We start from the raw sequence: 27,776 nt of genomic DNA, 5'->3' as shown, positions 1-27,776 counted from the left end.
GTTTTTATATGTGTGTGTGAATGGTTTTCTTTTTATTTTCTTTTAATTTTTTTTTCATTCTGACATTGCACAAAACATAATAATATATCATAATTAATGTAGTTTCCAATCACTGACTTATGACTTATTATTATTTATAAAAAAAAAATGTGTTATGTAAACAAATCAGCATTTAAAGAAAATAGCAATTAGGATCAGGATTCAGGACTGATGTTGGTGTCAGTGAAAGTGGAGAAAAATATTAATATAAACTTTTTGTCCTCTAAGGTCCTTTTTAAGGTCCTTCTTGTCCTCTAAACATTTTTAAATGCATGCACAAGAGAAAGTTTATGATGACAATTTTAATGAGAGGGTTTGACAGTGCATAACTCCTAACCCTAACTCTCATAATAAACCCACAGCTGCTCCAATATATTTAAAATCCTTATTTTACTCAATATAAAATGTAGTAAATAAACCAAATGAACAATCTGTAGTCTCACCGTGCTCCAGTTGGTGCTGATCTCCCAGTGCGAGCAGACGTGTGGGTGGCAGGGCTGCGTGGCGTTGGGGCGGCTGAGACTGGCACAGCGCTGAGGGTGAACCATGGTGGAGCGATTCCCAAAACTCTGCCTGCACTGAATGTGCCTCTGCTGCACACCCCAGCCGCAGGAGACACTGCACTCCGACCACACGCCCATATCCCAGCTACAAGCACAACAGTTCACTGAGATATAACATATCAACCCTAATATATTCATGCAGTAAGTCTGAGGTGCAAGAGCAGGACCGGCAGAAATCTGAGGTTTTATAAGAGCCCTTACAGACATGATTACAGAAAACTGTTTCATATTTAATCTGTAATTAATTTTCTAGATGAATGAACTTCTGTTTATGCATTACTGATGTAATTCCTGTGTTTGTTCTATGTGAACAATTTTTAATACATAAACATTTAATACATTTAATACAACGTTTAATACATACACATACTTATTAGTACACACACACACACACACACACACACAAATATGGAGTTAGTAAGATTTAAATTATTATTATTATTTTTAAATAAGTCTATTTTGCTCATTTATTTGATAAAAAAATGTGGAAATATTTTTACAATTTAAAATAACTGCTTTCAATGTGAATAAAAAATAAAATGTCATTTGTTCCTGTGACGTAAAGCTGAATTTTCAGTGAATTTGATGAAAAGCAAGTAAAAAAAAAACATTTAATAAAAATATAAATTTTGTAATATTATAAATGTCTTTACTGTCACTTTTGATGGATTTATTGCATCCATGCTGAATAAAAGTGTTAATTTCTTTCAGAAAAAAATAATTAATAAAATAAAAAATCTTACTGAACCCACATTTCTGAGCAGTAGTCTATGCACACACACAGTTACTCACAACGGTGGACAGGGATGAACGTTACACGGCTCCTCCTCTAGCGCAGGTTTGGTTGCGGAGTCACACCTCCGCTCATGGACTTCCTGTTCTGTGTGTCGATTCACACACACAATCTCTCTGTACTGAGAGCCTGAATACACACAAACACACATGCACTCATCATAAAATAAGCAAACACACTCATAATACAACAATAAGTGGTGTAAAACCCGATGGCAAGGTCTTCTGGGTGGTTGGTCCTTGTGTTTTTCTTCTTTTAAAGGAATAGTTGAACATCATCTTAAATTGTTCTCACCCTCAGGCCATCCAAGGTGCAAATGAGTTTGTTTCTTCATCAGATTTAGCATTGCATCACTTGCTTCTCAGCAGTGAACGGGTGCCATCAGAATGGCAAGCAACACCATTACCATTGCTAATTCACCTAAAATATTTATAAATTGTGTTCACCCTCATGCCATCCAAGATTCGATAAATTTAATTCTTCGTCAGAAGAGATTTGTAGAAATGTAGCATTGCATCAGTGTCTCATCAATGGATGCTCAGCAGCAATAGTAATAGTGTTGCTTGCCTAAGCAAACACCACTAACAAGAGTGCACAGTGTCAGTCTGCGGCTCTTTAAACTCACCAGAAGGAGGCAGCAGAGTGCAAATTCACACTGGGCAAAACATTTTAATCAAAACCAATGGTGAGCAGCTGAGAAACCCCTCAAAAACAAACACAGCCCTTCAGAGAAACTCCCGAACAGTTTGGCACATGTATGCCCTGTTCCACAGCGCTTGGCTTTCTTTATATGTTAGTAGGCAATGGGTTCATGTTCTCTGAGTGTTTCCAGCTCTCCCATTACAAATAAACACAGCATTAATCCACCACGTCCACTCTGGATCACAGGTTCAAAGAAGAGTCTCTCAAAGCAGTAATGTGTGCTTTCAACTGCTGTAGAATCTGAAGCACAGATCCATGCTGAGCTAAACTGTGGATTTATATTGTACTAAAGAGAGCTGTCAATCACAAAATACATGCAGTCGATATATGCAGATTTTTCTCTTACGTTCACCAAGGCTGCATTTATTTGATCAAAAATGCAGTAAAAACAGTAATATTTTGAAATATTATTACAATTTAAAGCAGCTGTTTTCTAGGTGAATAACTGTTAATTTATTTCTGTAATCAAAGCTGAATTTTCAGGAGCATTACTCCAGTCTTCAGTGCCATGTGATCCTTCATCATTCGAATACACTCTTTCTGAAATGTATTATTCTCTGACCTTTTCCACAGGTAGCTGTGCATTCAGTCAGCGCTCCTCTGCGCCACACAAACACTGGCTGATTGTCCAATGGGAGGTCTGTTCTCGGAGGGATCCGGGCATTACGATTGGGTCCTAGGCCCTGTGGGCGGGGCCTCTCTGGTGGCCATTGGTCAGATATAGAGGAAGAAGAGGACACAGGTGGAGGAGCAACAGGGTTGTCGACTGACACGCCACCTGAAACAGAGAGAGAAGAGCTCAAAACCCAGTGTGAACTCAACACTTAACAATTAGTCATGCAACAGTTAACCTTGAGGAAAAAAACACACCTAAGCATGCTTTTTAAAAGAGTACTTAATACAGAAATAACATGTATTTGAAAAAATGAATGTACTGCTGAATGTACTGACAAGTATTTATGATAAACTAAATGAGTGTCTATTTTCACTTAGTGCAAATAGCCGCTGCCTAAACTAAAATCCAATGGCATTTCTATTGAAACTTGTATGTCTTATATTTAAATATATTTGTAATTACACATCTGTAATGTAGCCTACTTAAATGTGTTAAGAAACACAGTCATCAAAGTCTCTTTAAGTACACTCAAATGGACTTGCATTTCATTAATATTATTATATTATCTGCAAATATACTGTATATTTTTTTAAATATACTTTTAAGATCCAAAATACACTTACAATTAAGCACACTACTTTTCACAAGGGAACATTGTAAAAAATGTACAAAATCTGTGCTAACATAAAAAAAACTGTAGTGAGGTACAGTATTTGTTTTGCACCAGTGCATTTGAATTGTTGCATTGCTAACAGCTGTTGTTGCTCATGTTTTCACAAATACTCATACTCTCTTTAAAACTGTACTGCAAGTTACTGCATGTGTGAACATCCTTAAGAATATTCTTTTAGCTTAGCAACATGCAGCGACAGACTTTAGTTTAAATAAATTGTCACTGATGAGGTTCCCTTTCCAGGATGCTGCAGAAGGTAACCTTGCAGTCTGTGTATGGAGTGGACATCAAGGCAGTCTCACTAGGTTTTAATTCCTTGCTGAAAAGACCAGCTTAAACCAGTCTGTGTTGTGCTGGTATTAGCTGGTTTAAGCTGATTTAGTTGGTCTCATAGCCTGTTCCCAATTCCACCAAAAATCGTTTTTAGAAGGGTTGGCACAGAACTAAAGCCTGATTCATGCTTTTAGCCTCATGTCACACACACTCTCACTGTGACCCCATTCTCATAAACACACACACACACACACACACACACACAGTCGCAGGCCCATTCTCCTGTAATGACCTTAAAAGGTTTCAGCAGTGGCCAATAAGTGAAATAAGAGACTCCTCAAGTGAAATATATCTGCACGACGCACACATATAAACACTGTAAATTTAGAGTGAGCGAGAAGATTGTCAGAAGAGAAAAATAGAAACTGAGGTGATGGGAGAGAGCGAAAGAGAAAGAGAGAGAGACTCCCGGCAAGGAGACTGTAGAATAACTGACTGATTTCTCTGAGCGCCGCCCGTCCTCGCTCCCTCTCTCCGTGTACTTCTCTCTCTCCATCCCTCCGTCTCTCCACTGGGATGTAATATTCGTAGTCTATGCCTGGATTCTGTCTGTGGAAAATAATCTACAGCCAGATAGAGAGAGAGAGAGAGAGAGAGAGAGAGAGAGAGGGGGGCAGTGAAAAACAGGTTAATAAACTCCAGCATATGGTAACGTCTCACTCCATGAGTGCATTCCAGTTATCATCAGCCGTATTTCACTGATGCACAGAACACACACACACACACACACACACACACACACACACACACACACACACACACACACACACACACACACACACTCCTAAAACCTGCATGCACTTAAGGCTAGAGTACATGAGCTCACCATTATTCATGGAATTCTTCCAAAACCAAATTGGTGATACGCTGTTACTGTGTCACACTTTGCACTGTTTGAGACTACAATAAAACCACCTATTTTCTGTTGATTTAAACTACTTCTGTGTCCTTTTATGACTACCCACATCAACATCTATACTAGACCAAAACGGAAACTTAAATTAGTTTAACTACCCAAACCACTGACATCTAAATTAGACCAATACTGAAACATAAAATAGTATCATTAAACTAAAGATACATAAACTAGACCAATACAAATACTTAAACTAGTGTTACTACCCAAACCATTAGGGCTGTCAAAATTGCTCAAAAATGACGTTCGAATATTCTAAAAAAAAAACAAAAAAAACATGAATATTCGAACTATTCGAACATCTGGTGGCGCATTTTGTCAATGACGCGCATTGCGTCAATAACAGGACAAATTAATACAAAGAGACATAACTACTTGTATAGGTAGTCTATTTAAGTTTAAACATATTTGAGAACGTATTACCCACACAAAAACAAGGAAATCAACTAATGGCCAAGACTGCAGACCTCACCCTCTCTCGCCCTCATCCTCACGCTCTCTGCGCATAACGGTTTAAATGAACAAACCAATTTTGAGTGCTGATCAAGAGTTTTGTACAAGCAATTTAAGGTCGCGACTGTTGTCCCAAATATAGCAGGCTTCATTCAGTTACTGAAACAAATATTATTAATATTAATTGAAGTTTTACAGCATATAGAACTGACATTGAACGCTCCGAGAGAGCTGTGCTGTGGCAAACATGGAACTTTTCCTTGACATGAAACGGTAAATAATCAAAGCAGTGGAAGCAGTGCATTTATCCTTTATTCATGCAATATCTATTCAGTCAGTATCGCTTTCTCTGCTGCGGTCGAGACCGGCTCTGCACTTACTGCCATCTTCCATGCAAGACAACTTTCAACTTTCAGCAGTGACGCTGTGCCAGACAGTGCGACTCCTGTGACCTGTCCCTGAACCCTCAGGAGCACTAACACGCCCACTCCAGTGATCCTTAAACTAGAGCCATACTTATTCTTAAACTAGTATGATACCCAAACCACCAAGACCTATACTACTGTACACTAATACTGAAACGTAAACTAGTATAACTACCCAAACCCTACACCTAAATTAGACCAATAATGAAGAGTAAACTAGTATCATTAAACTAGAATACCTAAACTTGACCAAATGCGATACTTAAACTAGAATAAAGAACTAAACCACTGACATCTAAACTAGACCAATACTTAAGCTTGAACTAGTATAACTACCCAAACCACTGATAACTAAACAATACTGAAACATAACTAGTATCATTCAATTTGTAATTTCTAAACTATACCAATACTGATACTTACAACTAGTATCGCAGCTTAAATATTTATAATTTAACTATTCAAACACTGATACCTAAACTAGTACGACTACCAAAGCTACTGACACCCAAACTAGACAAATACTGATAATTAAACTAGCATCACTATTTAAATACTTTTAATTTAACTAAACACTGATAATTACAGTACTCCAATTCTAACAGTTAAACTAGTGATATCCAAACTGGACAAATATTGACACTTTAACTAGTATGACTTCCCAAACTACTGATACCTGACCAATACTGATATTTAACTACTGTGTCACTACTTAAATACTGATCATGTGTGTATTTGTATTACTTTAAAATACCTTCTGGTATCGTCTCATACTGTTTCATGATACGAGCCATTACTGGAAAATGAAATAGCTCCTAACATGATTCAGGAGTAGTGTTATATTCATATAATGTCATCATCAATAAACACAATAGGCATGTACTGTATAAACAGAATTGCAGCTCATTCCTTCCGTCCTTTCCTGCAGTAAAACCTCCCAGTTCAGAGTTTGTGCTCCATCACACACAAGCCAGACTTTTTCCAACTACATGAACATGTGTGTGTGTGTGTGTGCTTACGTATAGCTGCAGCTGGGCTGTTGTGGGTCCAGGAGCGCTGAGGGTTTCTCCTCTCTCTTCTCCCTGCTCCTGAGGCCCAGCTTTGGGTCGGCTGTAGAGGAAGGTGGTTCCTCCAGCCTGATACTCTCCTGGAGGATCGACCGCCCAGCGTCCGTTCACCACTGACTGACCTGTTCCACTGCGCAGGGCTGCAGACACAAACACATGCAATGACACGAGGTACTCACATTCACAACATACAGAGCGAGACATTGTTAAGGTTATGTTTAGTTTTTTCCTGGTTTTCATTGTGTTTTCGTTTAACCTGGGGGCTGTTTCATAAAAGACGCTAAGGAAAGCTGGGATTAAAGTCCTAAACCTGACTTGAAATAACCTAACAAAATTCAAATGCGGTTTCAAAAACGACAATTTAAGTTCACGCAATCTCACTAAAAGGATAATTTGCTGTACACGCTTACTCTTAAGCACGTACTGTAAGTGGCTTGGCTTTTAGCTGTATTCATTGCCATAGTACACTCCAGGACTAACCTGCTCCGGGGCAGATTATGTTCGGGGTTAGAGATCTCAAACTGAAGTTGGACCAATCAGATGTGAGAGAAGTGACACTTGTCTGACACAAAGTCACTCCCCCAGTTTATCTTGCTCCAAATTAAAGGTCACGAATGCTTAAAAAGTCTGGCTTTAATGATAATTACAGTCATTTTATGATTTATATAATTATTGTGATTCATATTATTATTATTATTATTATTATTATTTATCTTTTACTCACAATCAATTATATTTAACAGTTATTATAAATCGTTTATTTTAAATACATATTAATGTATACAGACCATGAAATATAAGTAAGCTGTAGTATCAAAAGATTGCACTATTTAAAACATAAAAAAGTCTCTATCACTATTTATTTTCAAATGTATAAACTAAGTTAACAAGTTTCACTTGTCACTGCACTGATAGAGCAAGATCATTTATTTTATTTGTCCTCCTTCGTTTTTTATATGACGTTTAAATTTCTTCAATCTCTTAACCTTTAGCAAAACCTTTAACCTTTAGTTTTGAATCTCGCTGGGTCTCTCGCGAGAAGTAAATCAAACCTGCTTTGTGTTGCGAGGCTCGTGATTGGCTGTTCGCCAGTGATGTCACACATTCATGTGCACACGCTGCACAAACTCTGGATCAAAGCCTGAGTTGACAAAGAAAGTTGATGATCAGCATCATGGTACCAACAAAGCCGGATTGGAGAAGTTTGGTTTTGTCAACTCAAGACTAATCCTGTAACTCTGAATTTGTTCAGCTACCATCATGGTACAGGCCCCGGGTTAGTTTCCCAGCATAAGATACCACAGTGACTTGAGGTATGGTAATTTTTCTTTGTGAAACCAAATCAAGTGAAACTAAGTCCGACTAACTGAAATAAGCCTGGCTTATTTGGTAAACTTGAAACAGCCCCTTGTTCCCCTGTGACCTAGTTTTACTTAGTCTCCTAATTGTCATTCTGTTCACCTTTGTTTGATTAATTAACTCATCAGTTCCTTTGTTTGCTTCCCCCATTTAAACCCTCTGCTCTCCCTTAGCCTTTGTCTGTTCTACTTTAACCTTAGCTGTGTGTTTTCTTGTGGTTTTCCTGCTTGTATTTACATATTAAGTCAAGTTTATTGAAATTGCACCTTTTGCCTTCGTCTGCCTTCCTTTGACACAACGTAACAGACATGTCCCTGGAAGATTTTTTTGAGATTCATCTGAGTCATTATTTGTTTATGGAACGTGTGGAAAGCTGTTTTTAGCTGTCTGTAATTACAGATCTCTATTCTGCTTGTGATTTATTTTTATGAGTTTCCTACCATAATCACACATCACATGAAACTAGGAATTCTCCTCCAAGATGAGTTCATAGCCAAAGTATCAAAGAAAAAGAAATGAAAAGGAAGGGATGTAGCACAGACATCAGAAAACTAAAATTAAGGACATTTTATGTGTCTCCCCATAAAATAGATCCCTAATAATGAGATCTCTGTCATATCTCATATCATTAGTCATCAAATTCTTCCGAGACCACATGATCAAAGCTGAGCTATACACAACACACCGATAAGACAATACTCATACTTAAACTAGTATGACTACTCAAACCACTAACACATAAACAAGACCAATACTGATTAAATAAACCAGACAAACTCTATGACTAGCCAATATACTGACATTTAAACTAGAAAAATACCGATAGACATTGATGTCGATTGAAATGAGCTAGGCAAACGCTGATAATTACTAGTATCATTAATCAAGTATATCATTAAACAAGTATTAACTAGTATTATTAAACAAGTGATACCTAAAATATACTAACACTGATACCTAAACTAGATAAATACTGACACTTGAGCTAATACAACTACCCAGAACTACTGACACCAAAACTAGACTAATACTGATACTTAAACTAGCATGACTACCTAAAACACTGACACCTTAAACTAGCATGACTACCTAAAACACTGACACCTTAAACTAGAATGACTACCCAAACCACTAACACCTTAATTAGATCAGTACTGACAATTAAACTAGTATGACTAGTCAAACTTTTGACATATAAACTAGTCAGGTATTGAAACCGGAATCAAGTATTGTTATTTTATTGCTATTATCAAAAATTTTGGTGTCACACCTGCCTGTTTTTGTTTGTTTGTTTGTTTTCATGGCTGGTAAAAAAATATTTCTGGCCGGTTCATTTCTTTAAGTCACCGGCCATTGGCAGTTCTGGCAAAAAACTTGTTTTAGGCCCTGTTTGGATACACCATCACGTTACCCGGCGAGTGTTTTGTCTGCTACAGCAGTCTGCCTCCGGGGCATAATCACACCATGCTAGAACACACAGAGAAACAGACCTGTGCGTACGGAGAAACAAACACAGACATGTCCATGAGTCTGACTCAGGGTCATATTCACTTATGAAAACATGCCTGTATTAGCTAATCCAGCCCACAGAGATCCTCCAAACCCCACGCATCCTCTGCCGTGAATATGTGCATTCCCGAGTCATGTTCAGGCTAATATAAAGATGAACGTAATTTCAGCATCCCTCTCAGGACAGTGACTCATCGCTGCCCCAAACGCACTGCAGATTCAAACAATGGGACAGTATCATCTGAATTTAAACTTGCAGCTGTGAAGAAAAAAAGCAGCTGTGAAGAATTAAAAAAATACCTCTCTGCTGGTGATCGTTGTCGTTTATGAGCTGAGTTTCAGCCGAGAAACATTGACCAAGTCACACTAATCTCACATTAGCAGGTAGAAACATATCCTGATAACTGATGTGAGTGCATGCATTTACAGTCACACACACATGCTCACGCTCATGGATGTCAGGAAGAACTTCCATCAACTTTCAATGCTTTTAATCAAGAAACTAATCCAACTAAATTCTGTCATCATTTACTCACCCTATGATGCAAACTATTTAGTCAAAAAAAAAAAAAATACTTTTGGGAGATTAGCCGATTGTTCACGCTACTCTTTTTCTTCCAAAGGTGAATGGTGACTAGGGATGTCAAGCTACCAAAATGACAAAACCCTACCCTGAAACTTCGAACTGCGTCCTCTGAGGGGACACTATGGGGAACACCTCGGCGTGACCAGTGTCTGAAGCATACTTTGAAAAACGCCAACGTGTTGGCCGGCAACAGCCTCTGACGTCACTACCAGCGCGACTATAAATACGCGCCCGTAGGACCCGTCACTATCTTCTTCGTCTTCAGTTGACTGTTTTGTTTGAAGCGTGCATCTGAGAAACGACCAAAACGGTAAGAGCAATCTATTACTGTTTTCATCATGGCTTCCACTAGCAAGGCGTTTAGACAGTGTGTGCATCCGTGTCAGCATTATCTGACACCCGATGACACACACACTCTTTGCGTCTCTTGTTTGGGCGAAGAGCACGCGCGCGATGTCCTTGAGGGGGCGGTCTGCGTGCACTGCGAGCGTTTCTCTCTGAGAAAGCTCCACTCTCGTTTGTCTCTCTTTTCGAGGCGGCTCAGGTCCCGCCGTTGCCGAGGCACGGAGGAGAATGAGCTCGTGGGGATCACAAATGGATCTCACTGAGGAGTGTAGAGAGGGACCTTCCCTTTCACACTCTCCAGCGGCGAACGAGAGCTAACCTCGGGAAGCAGATGTGGTATCATTAACCCATTCTGACACTGAAGTTAGTGCTCTGCTGGGTTCTACCCAGGAAGAGCAGGAGATGTCTGAGAGTGGTGAAGAAGCTGAGGCTGAGCCTTTTCAATCCTCCTGTCCCGCGTATGAGGAGCTGTTAGAGGTTATGGATCACGCCACGGCAAAATTAGATTTGCCATGGAAGCGTGCCAGCAAGGTGGCGCCACGAGGTCGCCTCGCTGAGCGGTACTTGTCTGACCATAGCCCTCCAGCCCAGGTGAGCCTTCCATTCTTGCCTGACTTACATGCAGAAGTCGAAAAGGAATGGAAGAGGCCGTTTTTCCTCTCGCATCCACCGGATTCAGCATACGAGCTATGCTAATATCGAGGGCTTGCATGAGAACGGCTATGAGAGGATGCCCCCTGTAGAAGAGACGCTCGCTTGCTATCTCTCTGTGGGGCAAACGTCCTCTCTTAAATCTCCCGCTTTGCCATCTAAGCCCCTCCAAGATACATCCCGCTTAAATGGCAGGTCATACGCGGCAGCTGGTCAGGCTGTGGCTTCACTGCACATGATGGCGGTGCTCCAGGCCTACCAGGCTGACCTGCTGAAGGACCTGGATACAGGTGAGGGCCTTTCACCTGACCAGGTAGCCGAGCTGCGCCGCACCACAGACCTCTCTCTCCGAGCTACCAAGCAGGCCGCCTCCGCCATGGGCAGGTCTATGGCGGCCATGGTGGTGACGGAGAGACATCTGTGGGTGAACCTGGCTGACATCGGGAAGGAAGAAAGGGGGTTTCTTCTCGATGCTCCGGTCTCGCCTTCTGAGCTTTTTGGTACCTCCGTCGAGATGGTGGTCGGGAAGTTCAGGGAGGCAAGGGCGCGCTCAGCGGCCTTTAAATCCTTCATTCCACGACGGTCCAGGTCCGAGCCCGAGCAACTCAGGGGTCCTGGCCTATCTCGATCTGAGGGTCGTAGAGGGGCACAGAAGGCTAGTGTTGCGGCTCGCGCTCCTCCCCCGCCTAAGGGCAGGGGCAAGAGGAACCGCGGGTCACGGAGCGGTAAGCAGGGTCTGAGGGACGTGATTCGGACGAGGCAGCGTCCTCGCCCGGGTCAGAGCGGTAGGATGACCTAGTAGCTCCGGATATTTTTAACCTCTGTTTTTTGTCCTCCCCTGCCTAATTCCCCTGCAGCCACCAGCTTTCCACCTGATCGAGGTTAGGTGGACGGTCTCTCACATAACAGTCTCCTTTCTGGACCTATGATGTTTTGGTTGGTTCTATGTTCATAGCAACCGCCTTACTGACGGTCCGGACCAGAGGGGGCACCCCGCAGCGGGACTCCAGTACAGGAGGGTGGGTGAGTACGTAACCCTTGCTCTACCTGTTTATGGACGTTATGTTGCTGGTGGTTATATGTCTACTAACAATCTCTGTGAGTTTCCTTTACAGTAGCTAGGTGGCCAAAGAATTGGCACAGCACTGCAGGGAATTCCATAGATGTCTGTCCAGGTCACCCTGAGGGGCCGCCTGGCCGCCTGGCGCATCCGGGGAGGTGGTGGTTACGGCAAGAAGCTCTGTATTTACTGCCTCAGGTGATGCTCCCCTCACCTAGAAAAGAGGGTTGGAGCTCACCGCTCCCGTGCGATCCAGCGCCTCTGCGACGCTTGGGAACCTCTCTGTACACACGCTTGCCTGTGTACTTTCTCAAAGCCACATAGTGGTCAGTGTGCACGTTAACGCTTTGCGCACTGTCTGAAATCCACGTAAAGTGGTAAGTGTGCACGCAAGACTCTGCGCACTTTCTGAAATTCACGTAAAGTGGTAAGTGTGCACGCAAGACTTTGCGCACTTTCTAAAATCCTGTATGGTAAGGGTTACGCGCTCCACTTCGTTCCCTTTCTTGGGATGATTCACCCCGGTGTTCCTTGGGCTTCATCCAACCAGTGTGTATTTGTTATGCACCTCAAGCATCGCTTCCCTCAACATGAGGGGCTGGGTGGACTCCCACATATTGTGGTTATCAGGTGGTAGGCTTCATCAGGCCTCCCTGATGGTGAGCTCTCACATACGGTGGTTGCCAGGTAGTAGGCCTCACCAGGCCTCCCTGGAGATTTGGCTCCCACATACTGTGCGTCTCCACTAAATAGCATAATGTGGTCCTTTCAGATAGTAGGCTTCACCAGGTCTCTCTGAAGGTGAGCTCCCACGTTCTGTGGTCGCCAGGTAGTGGGCCTCACCAGGCCTCCCTGGAGATTTAGCTCCCACATACTATGCGTTTCCACGGGGTAGCATATTGTGGTTTTTTCAGATAGTAGGCTTCATCAGGTCTCTCTGAAGACGAGCTCCCATTTACTGTGGTTGCCAGGTAGTAGGCCTCACCAGGCCTCCCTGGAGATTTAGCTCCCACATACTGTGCGTCTCTTCTATATAGCATATTGTGGTTTTCAGATAGTAGGCTTCACCAGGTCTCTCTGAAGGTGAGCTCCCACGTTCGGTGGTCGCCAGGTAGTAGACCTCACCAGGCCTCCCTGGAGATTTAGCTCCCACATACAATGCTTTTTTCACGGAATAGCATGTTGTGGCTCTTTCAGATAGTAGGCTTCACCAGGTCTCTCTGAAGACGAGCTCCCACATACTGTGGTTGCCAGGTAGTAGGCCTCACCAGGCCTCCCTGGAGATTTAGCTCCCACAGGCTATACGTTTCCACGGAATAGCATATTGTGGCTTTTTCAGATAGTAGGCTTCACCAGGTCTCTCTGAAGACGAGCTCCCACATACTGTGGTTGCCAGGTAGTAGGCCTCACCAGGCCTCCCTGGAGATTTAGCTCCCACATACTATGCGTTTCTACGGAATAGCACATTGTGGTTTTCAGATAGTAGGCTTCATCAGGTCTCTCTGAAGACGAGCTCCCACATACTGTGGTTGCCAGGTAGTAGGCCTCACCAGGCCTCCCTGGAGATTTAGCTCCCACATATTGTGCGTTCCACTAAATAGCACATTGTGGTTTTCAGATAGTAGGCTTCATCAGGTCTCTCTGAAGAAGAGCCCCCACATACTGTGGTTGCCAGGTAGTAGGCCTCACCAGGCCTCCCTGGAGATTTAGCTCCCACATACTGTGCGCTTCCTAAAAAACGAGCTCCCGCGATTTGTGGTTGTCAGGTAGTAGGCCTCACCAGGCCTCCCTGGAGTCGAGTTCCATATTGCTTTCAGTTTCCACTGGGGTGGTTATCTGGTAACAGATAGTAGGCCTCTCTAGACCTCTCTGTAGGTGAACTCCCACATATTGTGGTTATCAGGTAGCAGGCTTCACAGGCCTCTCTGAATGTGAGCTCCCATATACTGTGGTTGTCAGGTAACCTTTCAGTACACACGCTTGCCTGTGTACTTTCTCAAATCCACATGGTGGTCAGTGTGCATGTTAACGCTTTGCGCACTGTCTGAAATCCACCTAAAGTGGTAAGTGTGCACGCAAGTCTCTGCGCACTTTCTGAAATCCACGTAAAGTGGTAAGTGTGCACGCAAGACTCTGCGCACTTTCTAAAATCCTGTATGGTAAGGGTTACGCGCTCCGCTTCGTTCCCTTTCTTGGGATGATTCGCCCCGGTGTTCCTTGGGCCTCATCCAACCGGTGTGTACTTATTGTACACCCCAAGCCCCCTCAACTTGGGGGGGCTGTGTGGGAAATTTTCGGGTAGTTCAGCAGCGCTCCCCTTTTCTGAAAGGGTCACCTATGAGCATGATGCTCGGAGCTCGGAGTCTTCCTCTCTTGGGAGACTGATTCACGGTTCTTCAGAGCACTCCAGTACCACATACTGTTTGAGACGCTCTGTGAGAGCAGGCATCCTGCTGAGGCAGGGGCTGAGGCCTCCAATTGCTCTGTTCCCGGGCCACTCTTCTGCGAGCTGCTCTGATAGAGTTCCACGAGAGCCCCTCCTTAGAACAGTATTTGTAAATCCATGTTATGGTAAGTGTGCACGGGAGTCTTTGCGCACTTTCTGAAATCCACATTGTGGTAAGTTCGCACGCTAGTCTCTGCGTTCTTTCTATAATCCCTAGATGGTAAGGGCTTCGCGCTGCTGCTTCGTGCCCTTTCTTGAGTTGGTTTAAGCCCCGTTCATCTTGGGCACCACTCCACCTAGGTATCCTCGGATACCTATCTAGAACAGGGCGCCAATACTAGAGTGCTGTGGGGACAGCCCTTTCGGCAGGTTTTGCGAAAGCTAGCAGTAGCCCCTGTGTGACAGGCAAAGACTTGGTAGAGGAAAGTGCCAGGCTTTTAGCCGTATCCCTTTAAAGGAATCTCTGTGATTCCAAGCCTTTAGCTCTACCCCGGGCCAGGGCCCTACAGGATAAGTTGGGTATGTAGCTTAGGCCTTTGGCCGTAAGGGATAATGTCATAAGGCAGCCGTCAGACCGTCCCAGGGGCGACTCCCGGTGAAGAGAAAAGCGGTAGAGTTGGTACTTAGTGTTTGCCATGATTCTGTTCTGCACTCCCCTCAGCATGGCGGCGTGGGTATACTGTTCCCCAAAGTGTCCCCTCAGAGGATGCAGTTAGAAGTTCCCTTGAAAGGGAACGTCTCAGGTTACGAATGTAACCATGGTTCCCTGAGAGGGAACGAGACACTGCGTCCTCTAGCTCCCTGCCATGCTTCGGACGCAAACTTCACGAAGAAGATAGTGACGGGTCCTACGGGCGCGTATTTATAGTCGCGCTGGTAGTGACGTCAGAGGCTGTCGCCGGCCAACACGTTGGCGTTTTTCAAAGTATGCTTCAGACACGGGTCACGACGAGGTGTTCCCCATACTGTCCCCTCAGAGGACGCAGTGTCTCGTTCCCTCTCAGGGAACCATGGTTACATTCGTAACCTGAGACGTTTTGTTTTGTACGGAGCCGCGCACATGACACGCAGGAAAAAATATAAGGCTAAATAGTGTGCACGATTTACTAATTAGTTCCCTCAATATACTAAAACGTGCACACGTGATTACTATAGCGTTCACTCGATTTATAAATTGTGCATCGAGTGAACGCTATAGTAATCATGTGCATGTTTTAGTAAATTGAAGGAACGAATTAGTAAATCATGCGCACAATTTATTTCTTTTTTCTTGCTTGTCATGTGAGGGGCTCCGTAGTTTTGATTTGGTTAAAAGCAAATAAAAATCCATAGAAACAATATTTAGTTTTAATAGTTTTTTTGGTTTGACACCAGAGTGCTGATAGAAAAAATACAGCCTATTATTTAAAGTGAAAATTCCTGTCTATGTTAATAGTAAGTAAACTAGACTAAACATTGACTAACAAAATGTTTTTAGTTTTATTTAAAGTGAAAATTCTACTTTCTTATAGACAATTTATCTTTTGCTTATGGTGAAATAAAGCTGTAAAGAAAGGCACCTACATTAAGGAACATTCTGGCTTGTGTCTAAAGAAAAAATCTTATGAATAATAATCAATTAAGTATGGTCTTTATAATAAATAATCTATAATAAATAAAATTCATGCATTTTCTTTTGTATAAATGAAAAATACATAAAAAAAATTATGGAATTAGATGAAGCTGTTTCCCACTATAAAGTTGGCATAATTAAAGTTTTTTCAGGTTTCATTATTGTAGGTACATTTGGTCACTATAAAGAGAGAGACAAACACAACAAAAATGTCCACACACATGTTTCTCTCACAGAGGGGACTTTCCATTTAACACAGAGCTAATGTCCTTTTCTGACCCGCAGCTTAACCCTCACCAGGGCGGATCTAAGAAAAATATTGATGGGGTGGCGAGAAGGGGGCAGGAATTTTTGAGGGGTGGCAACATATGGCAGATGTATATATACTGAAATTTAGTCACAGTTTTCACAGTTTGATGATAAATAATGATAAATGTGCACACTACAAAAGGGCACAGGCTGCCATTTACAAACTTAATCTCATGCAAACAATGTCTTGCATTTGAAACAGTTCATATAAGGAATAAGTGACCATACAATTTGATCTCACAATAGGAGACAGAAGTGTGATAGAAGTAAGGACATTATCACAGGAAAGGCATTAATGTTAAGACACAGGTGATGAGTGGCAGATGTGTGAGAGGGGAAGCAAACTGTTTTTTGACTGTGACTGTATATACAAAATAAGAAACACTAAAAAAAACACTGCTTCATATTCAGCAGGATTTACACCATTTACACCAGTGTCACATTTTAAACTTTGTTTCTCACTGATGCATACAGTATGCATCGACATGTAATTGAGAGCATTCTGAAAGATTAAGTGTTATCAACATGTAAATTTATAAGAAACACAAGACTTTAGTCAATGAGATTTACAGCTGGGGGACTCAACTGATTTTCTACTGTTTAGTGATAATCACCATCTAACTCAACCAGTCAAGAGCTACATTTAGCATGATGTTATATGAATATGGTCCCTGAAGCATAGGTTTTATTAGCTGACAATAATAATACATACATAAACATTATAGGCACAAATACAAATGTACTTTTAGAAATTGTTTTTGAAAAATATGGTGTTATTGTTTTGGCAAGTTTAAATTAAAACATCTATGATAACTTGTGTGATATTCCTTTAAAATAACGTTTTAGTAGACCTTTTTTTAAGTATATTTTACTGTGCAATTTCTTACAACATTTCTTTGAGTTAGACCAAACTTTTATTTTAGTGGGTTGTAGAAATTTGTAGTGGTGGGTTGTAGACAGAGTTTCTGTTTTTTAATATACTTGTATTATTATTAGCTATTACAGGTAGGCCTACTTGAAGTGTATCTTAATCTACTGTGCAATAGTACTATATTTCTGTTTAAATTTCTTCAAGTTATACCGAAATTTTATTTTGACAGGTTGTCGTAAAGACATTGCAGTTTATGTCTGTGTACGATACAAATGAATGACGATAGTTTTATCAAATGAAATGGTGAAATACTCTCATGTTTGTGATCTACATCATGTGTCAATATAGTGAAGAGCTGAAAACACCACGCGTGCTTCTGTGTGTGTGTAGTAATAATAGAGCACACATAGATCCCAGAGACGTGTAGAACAACAATTGCAGTCTCTTTGACCTTTAATATTCACAGACACTAGTCCATATCGAGATTTGATTAAATGTACAGCCCTACTTTTGATTTATTCCTTCAAAAATGGCCGAATTCTGCGACATTCTGCTTTATACAGCAAGTTCCATTTGTGACTGAATTCCTCGTAAGTTTTCAAATTGGCCATAACTGTTAATTCGTTGCTGCCAGCTGGGGTGGCAGCAGGGGTGGCAAGGCTTTCTTTAAGGGTGGCATTGGCTACCCCATGCCACCCCGGTAGATCCGCCCCTGACCCTCACACAGAGCTTTAGCCAGTTTTACATTTTCATCAAGACATTATTTAGCATTTCATTTAATGAAGCGGCTTCCTCAAGCAGAAAACTGCAGAAAATAATTCCAAACCAGGCGCACACACACACACACACACACACACACACACACACAGTTTGTACCCAGATAGTTGGGACTTGCTCGTCTCTCAGTGATGTTGATGGCCGTGGCTCCGGGGGGGATGTTCAGGATTTTGTGGTAGCCCAGCGGGACGCTGGTGTTCTGGAAACTTCCTGTGACCCTCTCACAGGTGCTTTCTCCTCCGCCGCACACACCACAGCGATCCCGAACCAATCCAGAGCCCAACACACCATCACAGCCCTCGCTCTGACACACACACACACACAGAAACACACACACAGAGATGACTTCATTACCATTACAGTGAAACATGGAGCTGCCAGATTCTACAACTAAAGATCTGTAATGCTGTTCTCACAGATTTAGACTTGATGATGTTATCATGTTTTCTCACCAGACAGCGTCCTCCCACACACACATGGTTGGGTGTGTTATTTGCGCAGGGCGTTCCATCTCGTACCCTCTCCGCCTGCCGCACGTAGAAGCGATACCCGACCGGTCGACAGGTCAGCTCACACTGCTGCTCCAGACCCACTGCCACAGAAAACACTCCACATCACTCAGCGCCATCTCACATTAGTGGACATTCATCACACAGAAATCAACAGTTCCATAAAGAGTGCAATAAACATCATAAACACATGATCAGAAAGGATCCTTCTGCCCTCATGAATGAAACCCTTTCTGAAAAAGGCCTGTTTTTTCTGTTGTACGTTGTCCTCTTTGTGAACCTCGTGAAATCCCTCTAGTGCGGATGCGAGCCGCTTCGCTCTCTCTCTCTCACAAACACAACACAGTCCTGAGCTATTAATTACAGCCAATCAATGTCATGATCAAAACACACAGGAAGCACTCGTTATTAATGGTGTTTACTAACACAGATACAACACACACTTGATATTTGCCGTTTAGGACTTTATCTGTTTTCCTGGAAATCACGGTTATAAATTCCCTGATACCCCCTGGCTTCCTGCGACTGTGGGAACACTGTGGATATCAGCTAACCATTAGCTTATCGGTCCATCCAAGTTTTTGCTCTCTGGTCTTTCTGTCTATTTTCAGTCTCAGCTGGACTACGGTCCGTTCATCTGAAGCACACAAAGAGCACTTTCATGATCCGTCAAGCTCTAATCTGATTGGCTGACGTCCTGCAGTAAGAGCACACAGGGTTTTATTCAGTCTGCCGGGCTGATTCTGTGAAAAGCTTTTTACTGAACTTAACAAAGTTTAGTTGGCTACATCAAATCTCTGAAAAAGCTGTAAATGTCACATAGTTTTCTGCGGCATTTTCTGAGAGAAATTACTTGTTTTTGGATGGTCATATTCAGTATATAAATATAAATAAATACTACTAAATATACAGTATAAATATATATATATATATATATTAGGGGTGTAACGGTACGTGTATGGGTACGGTACAGGGCTTTCGGTACGGTGCACGTGTGTACCGAATGACCTAATGCAATATTTTGTGTGCGGAACATAGGCACATATTTGTGTTTCCACACGAACAAATTAAGTGGCAGAAGTCTCTGCGTTCAGCGCAAATACTGCCCTGCAGCTGACTCTAAAGTTTTCAAAAGGCATCACGCGAGTGTGAACATCACTACAACTAGGAAAAAAACTACCGTAATTCAAATGCAGCTCCAGTCGGCATTTAAACAGACCTTTGCTCTTAACTCATATATATAGATATATATATATATAATTAAAAAGTGTTTAAAAAAGTGTAAACAAATTGTTTAAAAAAATTATAGTAATAAACAACCTGCAGTTTAATGTTTGCATTTCTTTCCCTTACTGTACCGAAAATGAACCGAACCGTGACTTTAAAACCGAGGTACGTACCGAACCGTGATTTTTGTGTACCGTTACACCCCTATATATATATATATACTACAATAGCACATAAATAATTCAAAATAAATAAATTAAAGAATAAATCTAGCATGTAACCAAATTACAAAATCTTTAAATAAAAAAAATAAAAATAAATGTTTATACAAAATATGAATAAATACTATAACACATGCAAAATACTAAAATAAAAAATATATACACAAATAAATAAATACATGGAATTAAAAAAAATCTAATTTAAATAACCCCGCCCCTAAGCACAAAACAAACGGTGGTTGGTCACTTCACATGTCAGTCAGATCAGCTCTCTTCTTGTCTAAGTGGGCGGTTCTTCCAGGAAATGCTGTCATGTGTAGCAGACTTTATCTGGTCAGTCAAAGGTCAGGCTACGAGAGATTCTCTTTCTCTGTCCATCAGAATCAGCTGACACTGACAAAACAGCAAGAGATTCCAAGCCCGTCTTTTCCCATTGCATCAAAGTTATCTTTGAGAGATTATGACGAGACAATGGTAGAGATAGAGAGAGAGAGAAAGAGACGAGAGAGAGAGAGTCAATTAAAGTTATAAAAATAATGGACAAAAAGGTATATCTTAAAGAAGGGCAAAAGCAAGAATACATAAGAATTGTCTTAATTTCTCCTCTCTTTTTCTTGCTCTCTCTCTCTCTCTCGCTGGTACGCAGACAGTGGGTCTATTCAGACTAAATATACTTCCCCACTATCTCTGTCTCTAAACAAACTCAGAGAGACACACAGGAAGAACGAGGGATGACGAGAGAAAGAAAGAACAGCACAGGATGAGAGAGGAATCTGTTTAGGGAAAGAGGGATATACAGACAGACCAAAAGAAAGAGCTGGAATGTCAGAAGAAGAGCGAGAGCCTGAAAACTATCCACACACTTCAGCCTCACACTTCACAACAACAAGTCTGCTCCGTTTGATCTTATGCAACAATAAATGTTGTATCTAAAATGTGCTTGTGAAATATGAATTAGAAGTGCAAGGTTATTGTAGTTAAAACTATATATATATATATCTATGTGTGTGTGTGTAACATTTGCTAGATGCCAAGGCATTTCTCATTTTAACTTTAAGTTAAACTAAAATTGAAATGAAACTTAAAATATACAGACATATAAATTACATAAATAAAAATGTAATTACTAAAACTCAGAAAGTTAAAAAATTAAAACAAAATTAATTATTTATTAATTAATATTAGTTATGCTAAAATTACACTGCTATTCCAAACATTTAACAAATTATTTACTTAAATAATGCATGTATAAATGTATAAATATGGTCAAAAATTAAGATTAATAATTAAGATTTTTTCTTTGAAAAAAGTCCCTTACGCTCACCAAGACTGCATTTATTTGATGAAAAATACAGTAAAAAATTTGAAAACTTATTACAATTTACAACAGCTGTTTTCTATGTCAGTATCTGTTAAAGTGTAATTTATGTATGTGATCAAAGCTGTATTTTCAGCATCTTTCCTCCAGTCTTCAGTGTCACATGATCTTCACAAATCATGAAAATATGATGATGCTTGCTGCTCGAGAAACATTTCTGATTATTAGCAATGTTGAACACAGCTGTGCTCACAATATGTTTGTGGAAATCATGATAAAATATTTTTTTTTGTTCTTGTTGACATGTAAAAAAAAAATATATATATATTTATTTATTCCAAACCTTAGACCAGTAGTGTTTAAATCTGTCTGAAATGTTACTTTAACAAGCTTGTTTCTTAATTATTCCCTGATTAAATAAAATCAAGTAAATGTATTGAAACTGGCTGAGCCAGATGTGTGTGTTCTACAGTGAATCCTGGCCCACCTCACTGCAAAACCAAACCGACACATTTTCAGACATTCTGGATGTAAAAGCCGACAGAGTGGGCAGAGGTTATGCAAAGACGAGCCCAGATTTACTGATCAAAGGAGATTTCATCAAAAACACACACGCATACACACAGACTGCACAGACTTCTTGCAGGATGCAGATATAACAGGTTGTTTGCTCTTTACAGAGTCAGTAGTATTGAGATCTCAGACAGATGACACACTCCAGCGCCGCTCCGAATGAATACTAGCTTACTGCTTACTGAAAAACTCACAAAACATTCTTTCGACCCGTAGACATCTTGCAAACATTTCCAATAATGCCACGTAGCATGAAAAAGAGCTGCACTTTAGTAAGGTTTTCAAAAGAGAACTTTAGAATGCTTTTTTGGACACACTTATGTAGGACTTTAGATGTAATCTCAGTTACTTATGGTCTTTGAAAGTGTTACTCCTGAATGTGCTGACTAGCATTTATGATAAACTAACTTACTGTCATTAACTTAAAAATAAGGGCAATTGTTTCACATTTTTTAATTCAATTGTATGTAAAAGAATGTCTTGGCTCTCAGCAGTCTGAATACATGAGGTGAGAAACAGAGAATATGGCTTTTGATGTTGATCTGCAACGCTTGAAATGAAAGCTCAAAATCTAGCACATTGTACTGTGGGCACCATATTGTTCAAAGTGTGCTTACACTATGTACAAATAGTGTATAAAATAGTGCTTGAAACTACATTTGCTCAGTAAAAAATGTGCTTAACACTCCAAAAATAAAGTCAGATGTAAAATACTGTACATTTCCCCGAAGCTTTTTTCAGCCATAATGTGAAAAAAAAACCCTTAAATAATTAAAGTCACAGTATCTTCGTATCTCACAATTCAGACATTTTTCTAGAAATTCTGCGTTTAAATCTCACAATTTGGAGCTATAATTTTCTCTGAATTGAAAGATATAAACTCAGAATTGTGAGATATAAATGCAAGAAAACACATTTAATGAGCAAGATGTTTTTCATAGCTTGTTAATTCAACAAGGGATTTGTTCCTTTAAAGACAGAGAAATAAAACTGTAACTCGACACCAAAGTGTGCAATATTCCTGGAAAGCATCTCCTCCAAAGGCTTTATGGGAATAAAATGCATCCTCAACATTTGCATAAAATGCATATTTGCATGAGTGTGTTTACAAAGGACTGATGTTTTCAGAGCAGGTCAGTGTTTTTCTGATCATAGCCCACACGTCTCTCTCACAAACACAGCTGTGTCTCCATCCCTCCCAAACACATGTCCTTCCCAACTCCTCTAAAACTCTGTTTACAGTATTGTGTCCGTATCCCAGCCCTGTCCCCAGTCTTCCATGTTGATCCATCACATCCCGCTCTCTAATACTCTCTGAGCTGGGTGGAGAGACTTTGGCAGTGGACGGATACAATAGCAAAGGATTTGGACTAATGCAAGGAAAACGAAAGGAGGGAATGTTTAGTGAGAACTAAACGAGCGAGAGAGGAGTTCAGTTTCTCTGTTCATGCACGCTCTCTTCCTCCTCTCCATCAAGCTCCCATAGGAAAAATATTCACCTTTATTTTGCTCCAAACCCACAGAACTTTCTGTCTTTTATGGAAGAAAAAAGAAATTCGGAAGACATTTTATGCACTAAATATGATACAGTAGGCTTTAAAGGGTTAATTGAAGTTTCTAAGGCCTCAACATGATCAAAACTTTGCTGTTAAACCTGTCACACAATCTACTCCATGCCTTCTGTTGCCTGACTGATAGTTTAGACTTTGTTTTATCAAGTAAAAGGAATTTTAGTCTAATTGCACAAATGTCCAGCTTCAGCTCTTGCTTCACGTCTTTTTGACAAAAATATCTGATATTTATATCATTTTATGTAAGCATTTGCTATACTGTAAAAAACATCTAATTGATTTACAAGCATCAGAATTTCATTTATATGAGCAATAAAAAGGCAATACAATACATAATCAACTGATGAATCAGAAGACAAAAAGTGGTCAATTAATGTATTAAGTCTTCTTCTTAGGTAATCTGATACTCTTTAGTGAGGAACAAACTGAAATTTAAGTTGCTACTAACTAAAAATCTCCCCCTCCAGTGAAGCAGATCCATCAGTTTTGTGAAAGAATCAGTCAAATTGGTTCTGACAACTGATTCACTGAAAATATCCAAGTATAATACTCTAATAATTTTGTTTCTGTATTGGCGATTCCTCTCAAGAACTCTTTTGAACGTGCCAAAGAGATTTTCAATAAATTACTTTTTGGTCTGTTCACCATTTTCTGTGAATAACAAAATCTTGGTCTGTTCCTCAAACATCAGATGGGTTTGGAACGACACAAGGGCAAGCAAATTAACTTTTTCAATGAACTTTAAAAAAAAAAAGAAGTCCTTTAAAAACCCTCTAGCACACTGAGAACAAGCCAAATTATACACAGAACTGCACAGCAGCGCCATGCAGTAACAATTACTGCACACACACACGATCACATAATGATCTTTAGCGTAGAGCCAGCCAAAAAATGATCTCCTAGGGACGACAAAACAAAAGCATGCTCACCATATAGCCAAACCACCAGAGCCCTGTCCAACAATAGCTCACATAGCTGCTGGAACCTACAACCCTTTTACTCCTAATAAGTCGGAGCACATTCTAATACCTCCTCCACCAGCAAAACACACACAGTCCCAGTGTCGCCTTGTCACACCGAGGCCTCTTTCGCAACTGCTCATGGCCTGAATACGCCTGAGGGCTTTTGTTTTCATTTCATTTCTACATAAAAGCAGATTTAGAAGCAAATATAAACAGAGGGGTGAATGAGCGCCAAGTCTCTTCCATTACAGCGTAACTGAATTCTTGCAGTGAACTCTTCCTGATCCTGAACCCTGTAGGATATCTGCGCTGTCCCATACTCAATTGACCCCTGCTTAGCCCTGTCCGATACAGAACTATGTCTGATTCTGATCCCTGTTCAATTATGCACTCGACCTGCTAAAAAAAATGTTACAGCTTTAGGGCATGCATTTGACTCACACCTATTGACACACTTACCCTTAAACCGTAAAACACTGTTTCACTGTGTCACACCTACATCTCTGTTCTAGCTTGTACTTTTCCAAGGCATTTGGGAAGTGTGTTTTGGCCCTCGTCATGCTACACGATCTCTTCAGAGTGAATCACTTGTGCTCAGGCATTCCTTCATTATAAGTCACTTTGGATAAAAGTATTTGCTAAATGAATAAATCACTATCAGTTTAATGACACTATAACGAACACTACATCTGCAGTTCAAAGCAAACATTCTGCAGTCATGTACCCAAAAACAAAATGTGCCAAACCTTATATCTGCACTGTACTGTATATCATTTCACTTTCTTATTGAAACAATCTGGCACCCTATGCATTATATATAAGGTTTGGAGTAATAACATGCAATCAATACTCAATTCTTTCTCCTTCTGTAAATCTGAAATGATTTACTGGATAAGACTGGGAGCAGGAGGGAGATCATGAATACAATCAGAACCTTGAAGAGAAACAGCTCAGTGATAAAATATCCACTCCTATAGACACACACAACACGTCAGCTACAACAACACATTAGCAGCAATTCGTCAGTAAACAACTTCAAACAGGATTCAGGGATCTAAACTCAAGACTCAAGGTTCAAACTGAAGAATCTAAAGACAAGACTGAAGTCCTTCACTAAACTAAACTAAACTAAACTAAACTAAAGTAACCTCAACCAAAATAAACTAAACTAAAAACTAAACTAAAGTAACCTCAACTTAACTAAACTAAAAACTAAACTAAAGTAACCTCAAATAAACTAAAAACTAAATTAAACTAAACTAAACTAAAGTAATCTTAACTAAATTTTTAAACCTCAAATCTTATGATTCAATATTCTAAACTCAAAAATCAAGAATTTAAACTCAAGATTTAAGATTCTAAACTGAAGAGTCATGATTCTACACTCAGTATTTAAAATTCTATATATTATATTAGATATTCAAGTGTCTAAACCCGGTATTCTAAATTAAATATTTTAGTTTCTACACACTGTAAAATCTAATAAGTTGGGCTAACTTAAAAAAAGTATGCAAACTGATTGCCTTGAAAAAACTAAGTAAAGTGAAATAGGAATAGTATGTTGTACTGACAAATGCTTAGTTAGTATAGTTAACTTACACAAGAGTTATAGTAACTAAAAAAGAACTGTAGGGGGTACTTGATCCTTTCATTTAGGTTTACTCATGACTTAGTATAGCTACTCACTAACTCCCAGAATGCATTGCGCAGAATAAATTATGCAGTTGCTTTGTTATGCAGTTAGTTGTTGTTTTTATTTGCCAATTTTATTTGCTGTCTTGTGTCAGCAGTAGCACAACAAAAAGAGCAAATAAAATGGCTATTGTTACAATTAATGAAAATAAATTTAATTTAATTGTTACCATTGTTGTGATTCACGTGATGAATGTTTAAGTCTGTGTGTGACTTCAGCATATTACCACTCACTATTTAAGGATTATATAAAAATCATATCAAGGTATTTATGAAAAATAAAATCTCAAAAAGGTAATTATTAAACACACACATAAAAATGCTTTAATTAAAAAATAGGTCATTTTATAAAAGCAACCTCTTTATTACTTTTCTTTGAAATCATATAACTCTGATTTCATGATGCATTTCTCCATTAATAGAGAGAAAATTATAGTAACATAAATGAAGTTTGAAGTGCCCAACCAAAGGGAATGCTAATCACTTTAATGGTGAGCTAAAAAAAAAAAAAAAAACGGCAATTAGCAACATATTAGTGCACTGCTGCCTCTCACTGGTTTATTAATGTCATTGGTTCCTTTGTGGCTACTTGAATATTTTAAGTAAGTGTCACTCAAAACAGTAAGTAAATTGTTTTATTTGCCTTGAAAGTAGCTGAAACTTAATAAAACCTAGTAAGTATAACGACTAAGTAAAGATAACTAATTAAATCTAAGTAAGGTAAACTATTGGATTTTACAGTGCACTCAAGATTTAAGATTCTAAACTCAAGATTTTAAACTCAAGGTTCAAGTGTAAGGGATGCCGTCAAGCTGAAGAAGGAGTCCTATCGGGCCTGGTTGGCTTGTGGGACTCCTGAGGCAGCTGACAGGTACTGGCAGGCCAAGCGGACTGCAGCCCGGGTGGTTGTGGAGGCAAATACTCGGGCCTGGGAGGAGTTCGGTGAGGCCATGGAGAAGGACTATCGGTCGGCCTCGAAGAGATTCTGGCAAACCGTCCGGCGCCTCAGAAGAGGGAAGCAGTGCCCTACCAATGCTGTTTACAGTAGAGGTGGGGAGCTGTTGACCTCAACTGGGGATGTCGTTGGACGGTGGAAGGAATACTTCGAGGATCTCCTCAATCCCGCTGTCACGTCTTCCATTGAGGAAGCAGAGGCTAAGGGCTCAGATGTGGACTCGTCCATCACCCAAGCTGAAGTCACCGAGGTAGTCAAGAAACTCCTCGGTGGCAAGGCACCGGGGGTGGATGAGATTCGCCCTGAGTACCTCAAGTCTCTGGATGTTGTGGGGCTGTCTTGGCTGACACGCCTCTGCAGCATCGCGTGGCAGTCGGGGACGGTGCCTCTGGGATGGCAGACCGGGGTGGTGGTCCCTCTTTTTAAGAAGGGGGACCGGAGGGTGTGTTCCAACTACAGGGGGATCACACTTCTCAGCCTCCCTGGGAAAGTCTATGCCAGGGTACTGGAGAGGAGAATCCGGCCGATAGTAGAACCTCGGATTCAGGAGGAACAGTGTGGTTTTCGTCCAGGCCGTGGAACACTGGACCAGCTCTATACCCTCTACAGGGTGCTGGAGGGTTCATGGGAGTTTGCCCAACCA

General features: G+C 40.5%; 1 protein-coding gene across 1 annotated transcript in view; it reads right to left on the bottom strand.

Moving 5' to 3' along the window:
* The window catches only part of LOC132102697 (ADAMTS-like protein 4), a 58,569-nt gene that overhangs the window by 7,425 nt on the left and 23,368 nt on the right, over positions 1–27,776 (bottom strand). The window contains exons 6-12 of the mRNA XM_059507301.1: positions 18,558–18,697; positions 18,205–18,409; positions 6,533–6,720; positions 4,156–4,282; positions 2,660–2,875; positions 1,395–1,524; positions 483–687 (exon numbers count right to left, since the gene is read on the bottom strand). Of these exons, the coding sequence (XP_059363284.1) occupies positions 483–687; positions 1,395–1,524; positions 2,660–2,875; positions 4,156–4,282; positions 6,533–6,720; positions 18,205–18,409; positions 18,558–18,697 (1,211 nt within the window). The remainder of the gene's footprint in view (positions 1–482; positions 688–1,394; positions 1,525–2,659; positions 2,876–4,155; positions 4,283–6,532; positions 6,721–18,204; positions 18,410–18,557; positions 18,698–27,776) is intronic.

Source organism: Carassius carassius, chromosome 24 (genome assembly GCF_963082965.1).
Source record: "Carassius carassius chromosome 24, fCarCar2.1, whole genome shotgun sequence".
NCBI lineage: Eukaryota > Metazoa > Chordata > Actinopteri > Cypriniformes > Cyprinidae > Carassius > Carassius carassius.
Note: the sequence above shows the minus strand (reverse complement) of the source record. Positions and strands in the feature narration are given on the sequence as shown.